The 20,783-nt window shown below is 38.0% G+C and overlaps 2 protein-coding genes across 6 annotated transcripts; both read right to left on the bottom strand.

The window, feature by feature from the left end:
- Positions 1–2,944: 2,944 nt before the first annotated feature.
- Positions 2,945–10,119, bottom strand: LOC307155760 (uncharacterized protein). 4 transcript variants are annotated; one of them, XM_079866688.1, is made up of 4 exons: positions 10,046–10,079; positions 8,767–8,809; positions 8,455–8,615; positions 2,951–4,858 (listed from the first exon to the last, which is right to left on the bottom strand). In XM_079866688.1, exons 3-4 carry the CDS (start codon positions 8,514–8,516, stop codon positions 3,268–3,270), a joined length of 1,653 nt encoding a protein of 550 aa, XP_079722814.1. In that variant the 5' UTR covers positions 8,517–8,615; positions 8,767–8,809; positions 10,046–10,079; the 3' UTR covers positions 2,951–3,267. The 4 variants fall into 4 exon arrangements, with proteins under 4 accessions (XP_079722812.1, XP_079722814.1, XP_079722813.1 ...); XM_079866686.1 differs by lacking the exon at positions 8,767–8,809 and having other exon boundaries at positions 2,945–4,858; positions 10,046–10,119; XM_079866687.1 differs by lacking the exon at positions 10,046–10,079 and having other exon boundaries at positions 8,767–8,828.
- A 5,781-nt stretch (positions 10,120–15,900) lies between these two features.
- LOC307155785 (uncharacterized protein) lies at positions 15,901–20,381 on the bottom strand. 2 transcript variants are annotated; one of them, XM_079866725.1, is made up of 3 exons: positions 20,284–20,381; positions 20,042–20,134; positions 15,901–17,680 (listed from the first exon to the last, which is right to left on the bottom strand). In XM_079866725.1, the coding sequence occupies exons 2-3, from the start codon at positions 20,050–20,052 to the stop codon at positions 16,087–16,089; spliced, it is 1,605 nt and encodes a 534-aa protein (XP_079722851.1). In that variant the 5' UTR covers positions 20,053–20,134; positions 20,284–20,381; the 3' UTR covers positions 15,901–16,086. The 2 variants fall into 2 exon arrangements, with proteins under 2 accessions (XP_079722851.1, XP_079722850.1); XM_079866724.1 differs by having other exon boundaries at positions 20,042–20,302.
- Between the last annotated feature and the right edge of the window lie 402 nt (positions 20,382–20,783).

Below are 20,783 nucleotides of genomic sequence, written 5' to 3'. Positions count from 1 at the left end.
GTTTAGCTACACATTTGATTATTCTATTCAACTCTTTACTTCATATTTTACCTGTTCATCAGGAATCTATGTCACTTTGACATAGATGCCGGCCGGCCGTTAAACGTGGGTCTCAAACTTGTCAGTTTTTGGTCACTAAACAGAGGTAATTGGCTAATATCTTAGATGGTCACATTCACACTTTATCCAAGATACTTTATATAGTCCCCGCGGATCTGTATACACTTGAATTAAAATAACACTATTTCTAGTCAGAGGTCATGACCACTACTACATATATAAGCTGACCATTATTACTTCTCTGGTAGTAGCTTTGGTTTGGTCATGCCATGGTTTCCCACGTAAACAGCTAGAGTAACATTACATTAAAACAGAGGTAAGACTCTTAGATAAGACCCTATATAGGTTGGTCAAGCAACATTTTACTGTCATAAATGGAAATTCCCTTTTTAGCCTTTACAGTCCAAGAACACTTGAACTAGTGCCAAGTATTAGCCAGAACTCTAAAATCGCAGTTGGTGGGCCCTATGCTCCACTCAAAACTGGACCCTAGTCCGTTACGACCTGACGCAGATTTGCGGTTTTACTCAGGCCGAGACAGAATTTTCTTTCAAATGGAAACTTGTGCTATCATTGGGAATGTACATTAATCATGGTCTCCAGAGTTTACACCTTTTGAGGACAGTATGCCATATGCATGAAAGACCCACTCTTAAAAACTTTTGGTTTACTTCTTTGGGGATGAGACCTTTGTACCAGTGGCACTGAGACATTTCAAATGATACCAAACATGTATAGTGTTGTATGATAATTGTTCACATTAAACCATATCGATTTTTGCATTTCAGTTGATCTCAGCATTAGAGTTAGAAGAGATGGGGGAAAAGGAGTAAAGGGAAAGAAATGTAAATTAATACAATAACTAAGGTGATTGACTCAGTGTGATTGCGTCTTGGATGGGGATGCTAATTTCTCAAGAGATAATTCAAATTGTTTATTGATAATTCAAAGATAATTGTTTTCTCAGAGAGTAGCCCTCTCTCCCAGTTCCAGCACTTTTCAGTTTCTCCAGTCTTACATTTAGTATATTTATTTTTCATTAGAGTATTTATGATTTATGACTCATTTTCTTAGAGAAAAAGTTAATTTACCGAAGGCTAAAAGAAAAGCTGTTATTGAGTTTGTTAAATTCATTCACAATATGTGCACATTCATTATTAATAGTATGTCGATAATAAAAAATGGTCACCAGCTGGAGTGCCCTTGAGAGCCACCAGAGGGCACTCCACACCAGACTCTCACGTTCACTTACAGACTACATTTCCCATCATTCTCTGTCTGGACTCATCAGCACTCATTATCACATTCACCTGTATCTCATTATCTTGTTTAGTTCACCCCATATAAGCCTGGTTCACCCCTTCACTCACTGCGAAGTTTTGTTTAGTGTCACACTGCAACTCTGAGCGGTTTCCTGGTTTTCTTGTTTCTTGGTTTTCAGATTTCTTGCCTGTTCCTTGGATTACTCTCTTGCCTCTGACCCCTGCCTGTCTTGTTTTGGTTTTGGTTTTGGTTGTGTTTTGTTTGTTTGGACTGTCTACCTGTGTTTTGACCCATTGCCTGTTTATTGGATTACGTGTCTGGATTGCCCCTTAATAAAGCTGCAATTGGATCTCACCTTCGTGTCTCGGAGCAGTTTCGTGACAGTATGCATAATATAATGAAAAGTCAAGTCACATTTATTTATATAGTGCTTTTTACAATACAGAGTGTTTCAAAGCAGCTTTACAGAGATAACAGGAAAATAATGCAAAAAAAGTTTGTTGCCAGAAGAAAATAGTGTCACAGTATATATAGCCGCTCTGGAGAAAACCGTGATGTCATCTTCCAGCTCAGTTCAGTTCTTGTATAATAGTGTCAATGCAGGCAGATCAATATTATTGTTGAATATTAATTATGTCCCCAACTAAGCAAGCCAATAGCAACAAAAATAGATGTGTTAATGTTTTATCTCGTCACACTGACCGTTATGCTATAAATTAGGCTACATGAATGACATAAATTATAATTCTAAATGGCGAAAATTAGACAAAATGTATTAGTTTGCATCCCTGATTATTTATGTAGTTTGTTTAACATTTATATCATAAAACAGATGTCAAATATTAAATGTTGAGTTTAGCTACTTACATCTTGCATAACCATTAACTGGAGCATCTTGCCAGCGTGCTGTAATTTGTGCTCAGCTCCTGTAAACATAAAGCCAACCTACTTCGATTGATTCAAACATTTGGACATTGACGAGGGGTGTTAGACTGCTCAGGCAGCCTCGCAGTTCAGATGAGAAGGTCTGATATCTTGGCGTTTTGCAATATCCTTGCAGCGCCAAAGTAGAATTAATATTAGACAATTATTTAATACAACTTTTATTATACAAAACCTAAAAATACAGAGGTCCAGACCTTGGGGACCTCAATGGTGGGTATTGTCCTGCCTATATATATATATATATATATATATATATATATATATATATATATATATATATATATATATATATATGAAGAGTTCAGATGCAAAAGCCTCTAAGTGCCATCTTAAATTTTCTTCTAGAATGATAATTTTTATCGTATATTTAAGTTCAGTAATTTCACATTTCACACAGGTAGTTTCCATTGCCATTTAAGTTAAATTACTGAACTTAAATATACAATTTCAGATGGCACTTAGAGGCTTTTGCATCTGAACTCTTCATATATATATATATATATATATATATATATATATATATATATATATATATATATATATATATATATATCCTTCACTCTGCGTTGTGGTTTGCTCAATGTTCACATGCACATTCCAGAGATCTGATGAACACCGACTGTATGGCGGGCTCTGGCCGAACCTTTAAACCCCCAATGAATGCACGAACACAAATGCTGGTTGATGTAATTCTGTTTAATGTTAAATGAAATAAAATGTCCTCTTAGTGGCTTTGTTTCACTGCAGGCATAACTCAGCCACAGTGTGCACTACTCAATGCAACTGTGTTGCGTCATCTTCCATCTAACTAAACATTTCTACAGTCCCCACACAAACCACACGAGGGCAGCACTACAACATGGAATTAACAACTGCTGCTGAATTCAGAAGAATTCACAATAAAACTGATTAAAATCATAACTCTGTTACACATATAGGCTACAGTATTTCAAAATTCTTCATTGTCATTGATTCATCTCTTGTGTTCTCTGCATTTGTTCATTGCCCACCAAAGAAAAGTTTAGCTAGACCAGCTCTCAGATAACTCAGAGCATCTTTATTGGCTTCTTCAGCCACAGCAGTTCTCCTCATTTCCTCCAGCTCTCGGACCCAGTCTTCTTTCCCAGCCTCCCTCACTCTGGGGATGAAGAAGTCCAGATGCTGAAGAGTGAAGGCCGAGTCTGGCTTTAATGCGATCTGAGACAGATGCTTGATGTTCTTGTAAGCATCGGACAGAAGAATTGACTTTTGGTCCTCAATCTCCTTCAGATCTTGATCAAGATGATCTATTACAACTGAAAACCTCTTGAATTGTCTTTGAGCTTTTTCATAATCCTTTTTTATGGAGTCAAATTCCAACTGCATGCTCGAGGTGCTGATGATGTATTTCTTGTTTTCTTTGACATGTTTGCTGTGGTGGCACTTCCCTGTGCACACGGTACAGTAGCCGTTTTTCATGACTTCACATTTGCTGGGATTCGAAACCCACCAGCAGTCAAACTCATGGCAGTTTTCCTCACAGACGGTGCAGGTCGTCGCCTTCCTGCTCTTCCATGAAGCGCTTTCAATGGGAACCTTCTCTTTGACAGTCTTTTTGACTTTAATGGTAAAGTTTTTACACTCCTCAATCTTTTCCTTGTTTTGTCTCATTGCCTCCTGGATCTGAAGTTTTTCAGACTTCTTTGATTCTTTCTCTTGAATTTGCAGCTGTAAGTTGCACATGGACGCTTCTAATCGAATGCGCTCTATCAGGACATTTGAAGTCAACTCCAAACTTCTTCTGTTCTTTTCATCCAGTGACTGAAGGAAATGCTTCATGCCATCCATGCTGTCTTCCCAGGCGTCTCTTTGAGCACGAACTAGACGCTCTCCAGTGTGACGGGCGTCAGCCTGCCGGTTGTTGAATAAGAAATGAACAGGTTGGTTATTGTGGTCTCGTCTGCAGGGGATTCTAGCTTTATTAATGGCACCAAGGACGTTTTTGGCTGGCAGACCATCAGAGTGTGTGATTAGAAACACAATGTTGTTCACAATGTCTTTTCCAAACAAAGACAGAATTGAACTGATGATGTAATGCTGTCTGTCCGAGAGACGATTCTTAGATGCTTGAGTCACAAAACACACAGCGTCAATTTGACGAACTCCATCATTATTCTGAAACAACATGGATAAATTCTCAGCAACTTCCAGATCTTTTTCCAGTCCTCTAGTGTCTCCGTATCCTGGAGTATCAATGATGGTGAGAGTTATGGGACCCTTTACAGGACAGACCTCATACATGGTGATTTCAGAGGTTTGTGATTCTGATTGGTCTCTGGCTTCTTCTTCTGTGATTTCATACCATATTTCATCCTCAAACTTCACTCCCAGTAAGTAGTTGACCATGGTGTTGATGATGGTGGTTTTCCCAACGCCAGTCTCTCCCACCAGCAGAACAATTTTGTTTCGTTTTGTGGAGTGTTTTTTCCCATAAGTCCATTTTCGGACTTTTCCATTATCATCAATTACTTTCCTCTCTGTATGTAGAAGGAATCGTTTCGGAGGACCTCGATGAATTAGAACTAGTCTGCGTGGAGGAAGACACGGCCTTCTGTAAAATGCAAAAATTACACAAAATTGGCATTTATGTTCTCAGCATAACTCAAGGAATCAATTAAGCCAGTTTCATTAGAATAAGCTAATTTTTTAGTTAATTTATATAATTATTATCATTTCTGAAAATTTCATTATAACTTTCATTATAACTGTCGAAATGCTTTGAGTACCTTCAGGGCATGGTTCCGATGGCACATACTGAGTTTCGTAATGATACACCAATGCATTTGTAAAATATAGCAATTTATGTCAGAATACTGTATAGTAGTTTTCATGTTTTGTTTAATTTTAGCGCCACTGAGTGTTGCAGTTCCACCGCTTTTTGTGTGTGTGTCCTCAGAATGGCCCCATACATAAGCGTGTGAAATTTGATGAAAATTTCTCATTTTGGTTTGGAGTTATAGACATTTATATCTATCAGAACACAACCAATTACCCATTGACAGCTTTATTTGCATTTTTTGCCACTTACCATAACAATTTTGACATTTGGGCATAAGAATATGGTCAACGACCTATGTTTCCGATTTTGAAGATATTTCTGTAAGTTATTTAAGCGCTTAATCACAACATTGCACAAACCATATGGCGAAATGTCTCGGTTACATATGTAACCCTCGTTCCCTGATGGAGGGAACGGAGACGTGTTGACTGATTGGGATCACACTAGGGAGCCTGTCATCTTCGAATATTGTAAAAACGAGCCAATGGACATTGGTGTGCATGAATCCCATCACACGCCCCGCCCCGCCCCGCCCCGCCCCGCCCCGCCCCACAGTGCAGTGCAGTGCAGGTATAAATACGGAAGTGGATGCACGCACCAGTTGTTTTTCGCTGAGGAGCCGAGCGGACCCCGGTCAGCGGTGGTACAGCAATAGTGGCTGGGGGACTATGTCTCCATTCCCTCCTTCAGGGAACGAGGGTTACATACGTAACCGAGACGTTACCTTTCAGTCGGTCACGTTTGACGTAGTCGGCGTGTCGACTGATTGGGATCCCTATTAAGACACCACTAGTGCTGCCACCTTCCAGTGCCTAGACAAAAGCCTCCTGATCTTCCCTCATATTGAGGCGGAATAGGACAGGGCTTAGGCCAGGAAAGTCACTGCTGTTCCACAGGACCACCGGGAAGTGTGCCCGAAGGAGAGAACATGTGGAGAATACACATATGGACTGAGCAAACTTAGGGGGCAGTACAACATATGGCATGTCACTGAGGTGGCTCCAGCCGATAACAGGGGGAGACGTAACCGGACAGTGACGGCAAAGACATGGGCTCGGTGCAGGGAGTCAAACCGTGAAAGAATACAAATATGGGATCGCCGTAGGAATCACAACATATGGACCCTACCTAACACAAGTTACACAAGCATACAAGTGAAAGGTCTAGCATCGGATGCTCCACCACATCCAACACAGACGAGGTGAGGAGGAACTCAACAGAGTTCGGAATAGGGAACTCAACTGGAGCAAAAAGGCGCACTTATCCAGTTCATAGGAGGAGAATGGCGTAGCCGACACTACAAACCGGGCTAAGGTGAAGCTAGCTTCGTGTGAAGGGAGCCCACGGAAAGCAACCGGCTCGACACATAGGCTAATTTCCTAGCGAATGTGCTGGTGTCGCTCAGCCCACAACTCTTAATCTGTTAGCGAGGCACTCATGTCAATGCCTAGGAAGGAGCTACACTCTCTCTTTTTGGAGGAGCTCACTACCCAGGTGGGCACAGTGCACCTTGGGAAATTCACCAAGATGATGGCAACACTAATCTTTTAGTGGGCCAACCTCTGCATGGAAACCGCCTTCCCTTCTGTTGGTTTCCGAAACTGTGTGCAGGCCCCCTACCTTCTTGATAGAGCAAGCAAGTAGGAGAACTGTATCTTTAAAAACAGAATTTTTAAATCAACTGTCTGTAGTGCTCAGGGGAGGTCTCAGAGTGCAGTAGCACTGGAGATAGGTCCCAAGAAGGTATAGAGGGGGCGCAAGGTAGTTTATTTCATCTCCTTGCACCACTCAGGAACCTGACGATCAAATCGTACTTCCTATATAGCTCTCCACCGCGTCGCCGATCAGCCCAGCCCAGCCCAACACAGGTGCACCTGTGTCGCGACAGTAACCACTCAGGTTACTGGGCGGGAAAGCCGCACTATGATCCTCTGATCATCCATGCCACATGATGCCGTAGCAGGTGTGATAATGAGGACTAAATATGTGTGTGTATATATATATATATATATATATATATATATATATATATATATATATATATATACATATTTTTGATACAGAAATTTGATGCTGTTAAAACAGCAGTTGAGAGTTCAAAGCTTGCGATCACCGCTGCACTCGCGCTGTAGAACCACCAGCACTGAGAGAGTCTTCCTAGAAGAACACCGACATACTTGCAACAACACTCTTCAGAGACATCGAGACCGATTGGCTCCGAAGCAAAAGACAAATGGTGCGTGTATCCACTTCCATATTTATACCTGCACTGTGGGGCGGGGCGGGGCGGGGCGTGTGATGCGATTCACGCATGCCAATGTCCATTGGCTCGTTGTTACAATACTCGAAGATGACAGGCTCCCTAGCGTGTCAGTCGACAAGACTACGTCGATCGTGACCGACTGAAAAGGAACCAAGCATCTTTGGTATCATGGAGATGACTCCTATGAAAATAAATCAACCAAATCCAAAGTTATAAGCATGTGAATATTTGATTTTAATACTAGGTGGCGCTGGCTTGAAACTTCTCAGGCTCCTTTAGGGCATTGTGCCAATGACCCATACTGAGTTCCATAATGATACGCTAATGCATTCATAAAATACAGTATTTTACTACAAAATTCATAATGGACGATGGCCAATATGGGAAAATTGGATATCATTAGATTCGGCATTCCACCCCAAATCAAACAAGACCACTTTTATGGACAAACTTTGGTGTGAATACAATAAAGCGTTGAGGAGATAGAGCCTTATGTCTATTTTTGCAAGAGCTGCATACAATTTGTTTGTGTGTTTTTACAAAACAGTTTAACAAATCGTCTTAAATTCCATAACTTTTGTCAGGAAAGCAAAAAACTCGTTTTTTTTTGCAAAACTCGCAAAAAAAGGAGTTTGAAAAATGTGCTTTTTGGAAAATTCAAAATGGCGGAAACATTTTCATAACGGAAAATTACGTCATAGGGTGCAATCAAATTGTCGAATTGTCTTGAGCCAAGGAATCAGTGAAAAAAAAATAATTTTGTTTCTAGCCCTTACGGTTCACAAGTTATTAGCATAAACATAAGTGCAAATTTGGACAGTTAGTGGCGCTAGAAGGATTGAGTTACGGACTGTCCTCTATCAGTGTGCCAAATTCCATTACTTTTTACCATACTTTTAACTTTTTACCATACTATGTTCTGCCAAAGACTTCCAGAGAGCAACGGATAATAATCTATTAGTAAAAATGTTTCAACCAGGGAAGTTCCTCATAATATTAGCTTATAAAAGATCAACAATTACCTACATCCAGACCAGCCATAATACAAAAATCACATTTTAGTTTAAAACCCCTATTATTATAATAATTGAGAACATTTTCTTACGGCATAATGGGACCTTGATTCAAGCTGAAGCTGCGCTGACAGCGATTTCTGGGAAATGCCATTGTTGCCGGGGTTAAAGGGACAATCCACCAAAAATGAAAATTCTTTCTTCATTTACTCTTCTTTGTGTCGTTCCAAACCTTTATGGCTTAATTTCCTCTCTGGAACACAAAATAAGATATTTTGAAGAAAATTGGAAAACAAACAACACTGGACCTCAGTGACTTTCATTGTGTGGATAAAAACACAAACATTTCTCAATTTCTTATTGTGTGCCTAATTCTGAAGTTTTTGATCAAATAATAGAATTGCCTTCTTTTCTTTGTCTGTTTTCGTGTACTAGTCCATGAATTGCCTGAAAGATTCAGTTACCAGCAAAATTCAACCCGTGTTAAAAAAGGATCAATATAATATAAACATTTACACTGTGCTGATTTTGTCTGTTAAGTTGATTCTCTTTTAAATGTAAAGAATATTTAATTTAATAGCCTGAATAGTGGTGTTTTGAATTAGTTGCATTTGTTTTCACAAATTGAACTTATGCTCATAACGGTAGACACGGTTAACCGGTAAAAATTTGTCAACCGGTTGAGATTTTGATCTTCTCAAGTGTGACGTTGCTGTGCCATCACAAAATATTATCGTTTGCATGCGTTTTTAAGCATTTCTGTTTAAAAACAGTTTATTTTAAATCGTTGAAGCACAATTAGCAGCGGAAGCGAACTTATTTTAGTATATGCTCGTGCTCTCTGAGAGACTTTTTCTAACACGAAGCCTCTGCTCATAAAGCGTGTGAGAACTGAACTGAGTGCTTTTTGCCGCCTAACTGGGCTTGAACGGTTAAATACACATAACTATGTGTCAAAGTGATCATGTCTTTGCAAGTAAACAGTCATTTATGCCTTCAGTGAACGTTAACAGTTGAGAAAGAAAACACATGAGTATACTGGATCCGTGCAGTCGGTCTTAAAGTGACAACAGAATGCTAATCAAACAACAATAAAGGGAGGAAATCTCTCACTGCTCTTGTCTGAATCACTTTTATTACTTTAATAAGAATTAATGTATATTGAATTTACACAGAAAAGACTATGTATTGTTTTTTATACATTTGATTATACATTTTATGTAGTATTTCTAGTGCTTGAAGTTTTCCGGGTAGGTCTATTTCATTTGTGTCTTTGTTCTGTTGTAATTTGTTTTCTTTGCTCTTTCTTTATCAATGTTTACTTGTCTTCAGTAAGCTTGAGAGTTTTTTTAGGCTAGTATTGTTTTTTTTAAATTATATTTAAAATAGTGATATGAATTATGACATTTCAAAGGTATCAAAAAATATTATATCATAAAATCCTTATCCAAAGCAAAAATAACTATATTGTGATATATACTGTTATCATGAAATAAAATGACTTATAAGATTTTGGTCATATCACCCACCCCTATACACACACACATATGTAAATTATACACACAAAATAATTAAGGTAACGACAACAATAGATTGTTTACAAAAATTATAAATAGTTTTAAAAATGTGTTCTTAAAGTTTTGTTGTTTTTTTTCTGAGAGAGAATATATTTATGATACTTACACAATTCGAGATCATGTTGTTGTGGAGTTTTCACAGCAAACCTCTTCATCAGTCGGAGATTTTTTTAAAAGAATGGGACGTCTCTCCTGCTCGTCTTTCCAGTAATACCAGTTTGTCACTTGATTAAAAGGAACGTGAGCTGGGTGGTTTTATTTATCTGACACATTATGGGAAATCTGTGAAAGCATGCAAAGTTAGTTTAAAATGTAGGAAACTGAATTGTGGACCAATTCAACGATTATACTTTTCTTTTTACATGTGAAACTTATTGTACATGTAGTAAAGGGTTTGAAACGGTGTGTCTAAATTTGAAATAACACACCATTGCTAATTTCTCCATGGCTTTTTATGACAGCTATTATTCTGAAATCAGCCTGTGTTCGAGGGTTCATCTTCCGCAGTGTGGTCTTGACGTCATTTGCGCCGCTAGCGTTATTAACTGTAAATAAGTCGTGTTAATGGAATTCTGAGTATGTTTTCCTTGTTGCTTCTTCGTTGTTTCAGACTGCACTGCTTACGCGTTTGGTTCAACCCATTTTGCTATGTGATTTTTATTGGGTTGATTCTTGGGTTGATGTTGATTCTTAAACCTCACAATCTAGCTTTTTAGCAAGCAACATTACTATAGCTGTAGCAAGAAAGAAAATCATGAATAAACATCAGAAACTATGTTGAAAGACAATTTACTGAAACGGAGCAGCTCTCATGTAATAGTCCAATTAAAGTTTTAACCTTGGAACGGTGTCAATAAAACAACTTAACACAATGGTACATTTACCACAGGAAAGTTATTATGTTGATTATCTAGAAAACTCTAGAATAAACATATATGCCCTTTTTTTATAAACTCCATTTTTTTATTTGTGTTATTATACCCTAATTATAGAAATATATTGAAGAATTGTTCTGTTTTAGGTAAAGAGCATTCAGTCCATCAGATGGCACCATAAAACATATTACAGCCAATGTAATTATGCTCCTGCAGTTGATCAAGTTGTGTCTCGAGATAATCCTCATGTTGTTTCAAACCTGTATGAATTTCTTTCTTCTGCTGAACAGAAAGGAAGATATTTAGAAGAATGTCAGTAACCAGACAGTGTCTGGTCTCATTGACTTCCATAGTAGGAAAAAATATATACTATGGAAGTCAATGAGACCAGAAACTGTCTGGTTAGTATCTGGTTAATATCTTCCTTTGTGTTCAGCAGAAGAAAGAAATTCATACAGGATTGAAACAACATGAGGGTGAGTATATGATGACAGCATTTTCATTTTAAAGTGGAGTATCCCTTTAAGATTTAGTCTTGACTTACTATAGCTACCATTGTTGTTACCATTGTTGTGTTTTGCATGCAGTGATTTCTTGTTGCATCGCTGCATCAATAGAAAGAGAATTACAATAATAGAAATGAAGTTCCCAACCAAAGAGAACACTGATCATCATAATATCATAATGGTGAGTGTTAGGAAGTCAGCTTATGCAATGTTCTTTTGAATATTTCAGTTGTATTGACAATGAATCATTTAAGATTACTGGGAAGTGAGTGAATGCAACTAGAGATAAATGTAACGAAAACAACTCTGAGCATAATATTTATTTTTGTTTGCTCACATACAAACACTGTGTGTCATCCTGATTATTTTTCCTGTCAGCATCTGTCACATTGTTGGTAAGTACTAAAAATATCTAATGGTACAGTTGTTTCCTTGTGCATTCAGGTTTCTTTGTGTTTCAGGTGTGGTGGAATTTTTCTTCAATAACTGGTTAGTTATAATGTAGAACGTTTGACTGGCATGACTAATATGCTGACTTTGACCCCTCATAGTTTAAGTTTTTTTGAGACAATCTTCTCTTATTTACCAGCATGTTTTTTTTTATATATATATATAATACAGGAGTAATGTTGGTCTATACACTGTGAGACTTTTCACTGAATGGTGTTTATCTTCCCTGGAAATGGCAATGTACACATGCTGTGTTGTAAGTTAGACTATAATTCAAACATTAGCATGTAGCTTGCAAAAGAAAGACAAGAAATAGAACAAATGTGTTTTTATCATTTAACATTTTCAATCAAGACTGACATGCTTAAAGGGACATTAAGTATAGGATTTTCTCCCATCTAGTGGTGAAATTGTATTTTGCATTCAAACGAATAGTGCTCTACAGCGCCTCGCTTTTTAAAATGCGTGTTGCATCTACGGTAGCCGTTATGTACCAAAAAGCTTAGCTTCTAATAGCACTTCATCAAGTTTTCCTTCGGGTGAACTGGTTTGTTATTTCAAACAAATTGCAACTTGACACAACGAACAAACGAATGTTAGTTTTGAACAGGGACGGACTGACAATCTGTGCGTTCTGGAAAAGTCCAGAACGGCCGTCCAACCGATGGCCGTCGGATCGGCACAAAAAAAAGTGTAATATAAAGCAATATGAACAGCCAACAGCAGGGGCACTAATACGATCACTTATACGCTACGTGTAAAAAAAACAACTGAGGAAGAAGAGTCGGCCTACTAGCCACTGACAGAAAGTTAGTTTTATAAGGCTTATGCTACCTATTCTGCACTTTTACATTTGCTTACATTATATTTGAATAGTTAAGTTATAGTAGGCTATAGCAGTGGTCTCCGACGTGGTGCATGTGAGTTGCCCGTTAAACACATTCTATAAATAGCCCCAACTTGCCAATAGCGATCCACTGTAAATCGGGGCTCCAGACCTCGACTACATGGTATCATTTTGCGACCTTTTTTCGTGCTGGGGCAACTAAACATTTGCACTTTTGCCTCTACAAAATTACCCAACTCTCTTTAATTATACACTGTCATTTGCGTAGAGTATGAGAAACATCAAATGGCAAACGCTCAAAAAGTGGAACAAAACTTGTTTGATCTGAGCAGCGCAGAGCATTATCAGCTCGGCCCAAAAAACAGCGATCGCGGCCAAAGCAGCTGTGCGGACTGATCTCGATCATGCAAACATTATTACACAGAGCTGCACGATCCACTGAGAAGCAGTTCAATTCAGCGCAGAATTCTCTATTTCTCTTATAAACCCACAGATGACATTGTGATTTAAGCTTGTTAAAAGCCAGCTTAAACAGCGCTGATATTCTCAACATAGATGCAAAAAACAGGCGAAACATTGTTCCAAGAACAAACCAGTTAGAAGACATTTCACTCCACAACTTATGAATTAACTGTAGTAAAACTGTAGCCTAGTAAAACAAACTTTTTTGGCAGAAATGTGCCTGTATATATTCATATTAAAAATGCTGTTATATTAATATAGTATAAATGTATTACATTTTATGCAGTAATGTTTTTGTTTAGAAGTTATGGCAGTTTATTTATTTATTTTTGCATTTATATTTATACTAGGCTAAATGTTTGGGCTACTGTTTTTGATAACACATACAATAGGTTTATAGAAAATCAACAAAAAAAATCAATAAATACTTTCATAATTTTTCAGGAATTGTTGATTTTTTTTTTTTTTTTTTACGCTTGTAAGTCTGAACCAGAACATCAAGATATTTTATTATTTCTCATATGATGGTGAAAAGTAAAAAAGCACAACCATGTTATATGTGTATAATAAATATTTTTTTTGAGTATAACAAACAAAAATCCCTTCTAGATTACTTTATCCCTTGAGGTAGCCCTCGCACACAAAAAGGTTGGACCCTGGTATATAGTGCTGCACATCTCGTATCTTCACACCATAGACAATTGCCTTCGGATGACCCCAAAGATAAAAGTCTAAGGGGGTCAGATCAGGAGACCTTGGGGGCCATTCAACTGGCCCACGACGACCAATCCACTTTCCAGGAAACTGTTCATCTAGGAATGCTCGGACCTGGCACCCATAATGTGGTGGTGCAATTGTCTATGGTGTGAAGATACGAGATGTGCAGCACCTGAAACTACGGATACTGGATGCCTGTGCTGGCATTTCTCCTGCGGTGTTGCTATCAGTGTGTGAAGAGTGGGAGAACAGGGTTGCATTGACAATCCAACACAATGGGCAGCACATTGAACACATTTTATAAGTGGTCAGAAACTTGTAAATAACTCATGAACGAATAAAGTTACGTTGAAACCAAGCATACCATTGTTTTTCTTGTGACATTACCAATAAGTTTGATGTGTCACATGGCCCTCTTCCTATTGAAAAAACAAAAGTTGTATCCAAGATGGCCGACTTCTAAATGGCCACCATGGTCACCACCCATCTTGAGGAGTTTGCCCCCTCACATATACTAATGTGCCACAAACAGGACTTTAATATCACCAACCATTCCCATGTTATTACGGTGTATCCATATAAATGGCCCACCCTGTACATATCTATGTTGAATTTATTTTGAACAATAATGCAATTTAGCTTTATGTGACTTTGGCCCACAGAACTTTGCAGTGTTTACACGCTGCCATTAGTCATCTTAGCAGCATGATGAACAAAACTTTTATCTAAGTTGTGATTGCGAGTTCTTCATCTCTTCACTCACTTCATCTCATTGCGAGGTCACATCGTTCTACATTCTTTTGAAGACTCCTGTTATAATCAATGAAGCTGACTAAAGGGCATAATTGTCACGGTTCATCGATCCGTGTGTTCATTTTCTGTATCTGTTGGTGTGTTTGTAGGTGTTCGGTCTGTGTGTGGTGCTTGTTTGTTGCCTAGTGACCAGCTCATCACTCCAATCAGTCACTTCAGCTGCAGCTAGTTTACTGCCTATATCTAGCTGGAGTGAGTTATGCTGGGTGTCGGTTCGTTACTCATGTCTTGTTCTCATTGCCAGTTACCTCGTCAGAGCTGCTTGCTGTGTTTGATCCCCGCATTCTCCTCTGAGTCCCGTGTGATGCTGGATTACCGGTTCGGGATTTTGCATCGACCAGCTTCTTGTAGTGCACCCTGAGTATCTTCCTTGTCTGTGATTCCACATTGAGAGTTTCCTGAGTATCCACTTTGTGGCATTCTGTCTAATAAAACTGTGAGCAACTTGCACTTGGATCTTGGAACTCGTTATTGTGACAATAATAAACCTCTTATTTACATCATGTCGTCTGTATTCGAATCCCACTGCATTATGGTTCTACGTCACTAGATAAGATATTTGCATAATGCCCGCCTATGTTCTACGATGTCCGTCTGCGGACATTTGACAATTGCTTCTCAAATATCGGAGTTCAACACGGAATTTGCAAAACGCTTGCTCTTGAAAGATGGGTCAGTGCTCAGTTTATTTGGACCAACTTGCACCTCAGAATCACAACCTGTAAGTATGAATAATTATTGATTTATATATTTTCTACTGGGTGTTCAAAATATGTAGTTTTATATTGTGTATGTCTCCAGCTAACCAGCGTTATTACTGTCTTACTGAAATAGTTCTGCTAATCAACTGTGGGCCACTATTACCTAAAACTGTGTCTATTAATGCAGATTGTCTGTCGTTCTTACTACTTTGAGTAAAGATAAAGAATGGAACATTTAAAATAGCATAATAGGGGCACTTTAAGTTTGAATGTTTGGATAAAGGGTAATATATATATATATGAAGACTTCAGATGCAAAAGCCTCTAAGTGCCATCTGAAATTTTCTTCTACAATGATCATTTTTATCAAGCTTGTATGTTTATGTTCAGTTATTTCACTTTAATGCCAATGAAAATTACCAATTAATTGTCATTAAAGTGAAATTACTGAACTTAAACATACAAGCTTGAAAAAAAATGCTCATTTTAGAAGAACATTTCAGATGGCACTTAGAGGCTTTTGCATCTGAAGTCTTCATATATATAATATAAGTAATATATAAAAATGAGGAAGGCTAGACAAAATGTTTCAAAGACATCTTTAATGTGACTTTCATATTACAAAAAACAACATAATTGAAAACTTTTAGTTGTAATAAAAGTCAGCTCCTGGTATTTCCAAGTCCTGTAGAAACAACTGTGTACAGAAAGCATTGATTTCTCATTATAAGCAGCAGTCTTTCACATGTTCTTTGTTTCATTTGCATTAAATCCAATCATTGATGCTCACCAAAGAAAAGTTTAGCTAGACCAGCTCTCAGATAACTCAGAGCGTCTTTATTGGCTTCTTCAGCCACAGCGATTCTCCTCATTTCCTCCAGCTCTCGGACCCAGTCTTCTTTCCCAGCCTCCCTCACTCTGGGGATGAAGAAGTCCAGATGCTGAAGAGTGAAGGCCGAGTCTGGCTTTAATGCGATCTGAGACAGATTCTTGATGGTCTGGTAAGCTTCGGACAGAAGAATTGACTTTTGATCCTCAATCTCCTTTAGATCTTTGTCAAGATGTCCCATTAAAACCAAATATGTCTTTGATTGTTCTTGAGCTTTTTCATATTGCTTTTTTATAGTGTCAAATTCCATCATGAAGGTCGAGGTGCTGACAATGTATTTCTTGTTTTCTTTGACGTGTTTGCTGTGGTGGCACTTCCCTGTGCACACGGTACAGTAGCCGTTTTTCATGACTTCACATTTGCTGGGATCAGAAACCCACCAGCAGTCAAACTCATGGCAGTTTTCCTCACAGACGGTGCAGGTCGTCGCCTTCCTGCTCTTCCATGAAGCGCTTTCAATGGGAACCTTCATTTTGACAGTCTTTTTGACTTTAATGGTAAAGTTTTTACACTCCTCAATCTTTTCCTTGTTTTCCATCACTGCCTGCTGGATCTGAAGTTTTTCAGCCTTTTTCTGCTCTTTCTCGTGAATTCGCAGCTGTAAGTTGCACATGGACGCTTCTAATGTAATGCGCTCTATCAGGACATCTGAAGTCAACTCCAAACTTCTTCTGTTCTTTAGAGTCAGAGACTGAAGGAAGTCCTTCATGCCGTCCATGCTGTCTTCCCAGGCGTCTCTTTGAGCACGAACTCGACGCTCTCCAGTGTGACGGGCGTCAGCCTGCCGGTTGTTGAATAAGAAATGAACAGGTTGGTTATTGTGGTCTCGTCTGCAGGGGATTCTAGCTTTATTAATGGCGCTGAGGACGTTTTTGGGTGGTAGACCATCAGAGTGTGTGATTAGAAACACAATGTTGTTCACAATGTCTTTTCCAAACAAAGACAGAATTGAACTGATGACGTAATGCTGTCTGTCCGAGAGACGATTCTTAGATGCTTGAGTCACAAAACACACGGCATCGACTTCACACACTCCATGATTGCTCTGAAAGAGCATATATAAATTCTCAGCAACTTCCAGATCTTTTTCCAGTCCTCTAGTGTCTCCGTATCCTGGAGTATCAATGATGGTGAGAGATATGGGATTCTTTAAAGGACAAACCTCATACATGGTGATTTCAGAGGTTTGTGATTCTGATTGGTCTCTGGCTTCTTCTTCTGTGATTTCATACCATATTTCATCCTCAAACTTCACTCCCAGTAAATAGTTGACCATGGTGTTGATGAGAGTCGTCTTGCCAGCGCCGGTTTCTCCCACCAGTAGAACAATTTTATTTCGTTTACTGGTGTCTTTGTACCCATAAGTCCATTTTCTGACTTTCCCATGATCATCAAGCACTTTTCTCTCAGTATGCAGACGGTATCGTTTTGGAGGACCTCCATGAATAAGAGTTGGTCTGCGTGGTGGAAGTCTCGGCTTTCTGTAGAACAAGGAGGTAAATGTTTCTCAACATAGTTGCACAGCAAGAATCTATGACTAGAAATGTCTAATATAAAACATACATCCAAGAGTAAGGCAAGTCAATTTATTTGTATAGCGGATATCATAATTCACAGTTTCATGATGTTACTAATTTCCTAATTGTCCAAATTTAACATTTTAGAACATTGGTAATAGTATAGTTTACATTTAACTGTAATATAAACAGTCAAGCAGTTGGGTTTTCTCTGTTGTGTGATTTGAGGCTATATGTTTTTGTAAAACGTAGGACAGTAAGAGCTTTGCGTATAAACCTTACTCCCCTGGCCTCAAAAGGCGTGCTAGTGACTGATGCTAGCAGCTGCGGTCTTTAGCGTCCTTGTTAGCGCACCCTCCAGAGACCCCGTTTCGAATTGAATGTGGTGCCGTGACCCGGGTGGGTTTTTGTAACGGATGTAGGCCAGTAAGAGCTGAGCGTGTAAAACCTCACTCCCCTAGCCTCAAGAGGCACCTTAGAGACTGCGATCTTCAGCGTCCGTTTTAGTGCGCCTGACTCCCACGCCAGAGACCCCGGTTCGAAACCCTCTCAGAGCGGGGCGAGTATATGTCCGGCTTCATATACAGATATGAAAACGTACACATTTAATTTATTATTTTTTAACATAATAGCCATAATAATAATGTTCCAAGATAAATTGTTTTAAACAGGGAATCCCCTCTAAATACTTTTCAAATCATGCTGCCATGATAAGTTTCTATTGCAGGTCACTCGCGGGGGCATTCAGTGTAATGAAGGGTTTGAATCTGTGTGGCTAAATTTGACATAACATACTAAACTACTATATCTGTTTTTCTCCATGGCTTTATAAGGCAGATTTGTGAGTAGCATGCTAGTATATTATTCTGAAATCAGCCGAGGTGTGGTTTTGACTCTTGACGTCATTTCTTGTGTTATTTGCTTTTAGTATTTACGGTTGGTCCTATAGTGGAATTCTGAGTATGTTTTCCTTGTTGCTACTTCATTGTTTCAGAATGCACTGCTTATGTTTTTTGATTTATCAAATTTTATTTATGGCTCTGTCAAAATTATTTTTTTTAATTTTTTAATTTTATTTTTTTTACAATCTCGATTTTGATTCTCAAATCTCAAGATTATAGTTTAACTTCACTTAAATTTATTTGTAGCTCCTCCCATCCAATAATCGAAAAATCGTGTGATTTTAAATAAGAAACTTAATTAGCGTTCATATTCTGTCAGTTATCATGAATTTCAAACAATAAATGTGTTTTGACACTCTTTCATATGTCGTGACAGATCAAAGTGGTCGCGCATCAGTTCAAGTGGCATGTGAACCAATCATCTTCCTTCTACTCAGGAAATCTAAACTAAGGAACCTAGGGTTGCCAGGTTTGCGTAGCAAAACCAGCCCAATTGCTATTTAATAACCGCGCAATCACGGCCAAACCCACCCAATCACATTCCGGAAGGGGTTCCCCTGTAAAAAGCACTTTCCGGCAGTGGTGATTTGGCATTGTTGCAGGAAAACCACAGACATGGCAACACACAGACCAACTAACTGAAACTTATCAGCATGTAATCGTCCGATCAATATTTTAACTGTGGAGCATTTTTAAAACATATTTGCCCTATATTGTAAATTCATTATTTATTTACTTAACCTGTTAATGATGTCTTAATTATTTAATATTGAATAAATCTGTCATAAAGATTTTTTTATGAAAACTACCTTGAGTGCAATTTAAATGTTTGTACACATAAATGTTACACAATGTTACATATAAATGTATACAAAAATGTTTGTATAGTTAGTTTAAAGCATTAGTTGGGAGAGTTTTAAAGGCCCTTCAAGACCAAACTAATTTTAACAGCCTTTAGTTTCTAAAATAGCATCTTTGTTTTAAAATAAACCAGATAGGACCACAAGATTTTCAACACAAATACTGTCATTTTCTAAATTTTCTATTTAAAAATATGAAAATACATTATTAATCACAGCCTCATTATTCATAGCATTGGCATGTTCGCTGTTTTTAATCAATGATCTAAGTTACTTAGTCATAAGAAAGTATTTCAAAACATTTTTTTTTTCCTGTTTTGGGCAAAGACCTTTCCATCCACCAGAAGGTGCCATAAAACACATTACAGCCAATGAAATCCTTTAGTTGATCAAGTTTTGTCTTTGTAATGACAGGATCATTATGTGAGAGTTGGGTTGTTATAAAATAAATTAAAATGTCAGTATCTCTAGTGAAGATACACACCATTTTAGCGATTAAGCAACTTAAATTTTATTTTAAAAAAAGTACATTTTTCCTGCAGAAAACATGAATTTCATCTCACCCGGGATTCATGGCGATCGCTGGAATAAATGCGTGGACCTCACAGAAGACTGTCACTCTCCAGTCGGATTACAGCAAAACAGTTCAATCCTTTCTAGAAGAATATGATGTTTTTAATTTTTGTATTATATTAATAACTATAAATAATCAGTAAAGCAACTATTTGAGGAATGTTATTCCCTGTCAAAATATTTTGAGACACAGTTTTGCTATTAAGCATAAACAATGAATATCCCTACACACCAGTCTCTGCTGAATAGACGGCTTTGAAGGAAATACTGGTTTATTTAAAAGCCGAACAAGCTAAAGTCCCTCCCAGCCGAATGAGTCCTCTAGTGTCTGATTATGAATGAAATGCCAGGCATGATATGTTTATGTGTGCATATGCCAAAATATTTTTTCACCCTAATTTATTCATACAGTTAATGGACTAGTGTAATTTATTGACTGTGCATGTTTTGGTTCACGAAATTTACCTGTGTAAATATTTGATCAAGTAGTTTTCATAGAAGTAATTAGGAATGTAAAAAAAATACTGGTACTTAAAAAAATTCAAATATTGTTATTTTCAATTTTCAATAGTTTTCAACATCTCTTTGCAGAAAGACTATTATGTTAGGCTTCTTTATAAGCTTTTAACATACAGTAAGTTGTGATCATTTCCTACTTTTCTCACAAACATGTTTATTAGCAGTAGCATTTGAACAGCAACAGTTACATTAATGGCATCCTTCTATGATTTT

The sequence above is a fragment of the Squalius cephalus genome, assembly GCF_949319135.1.
Source record: "Squalius cephalus genome assembly, chromosome: 3".
NCBI classification, from domain to species: domain Eukaryota; kingdom Metazoa; phylum Chordata; class Actinopteri; order Cypriniformes; family Leuciscidae; genus Squalius; species Squalius cephalus.
Note: the sequence above shows the minus strand (reverse complement) of the source record. Positions and strands in the feature narration are given on the sequence as shown.

What these genes read in the sequence shown, in the direction of transcription:
- LOC307155760 (XM_079866686.1), bottom strand. Translation starts at nt 8,516, where the DNA reads ATGGCATTTCCCAGAAATCGCTGTCAGCGCAGCTTCAGCTTGAATCAA. An exon ending in AATCAAGGTCCCATTATGCC is followed by an intron (nt 4,859 to 8,454) that starts GTAAGAAAATGT and finishes TGCATTTTACAG; the next exon opens with AAGGCCGTGTCTTCCTCCAC.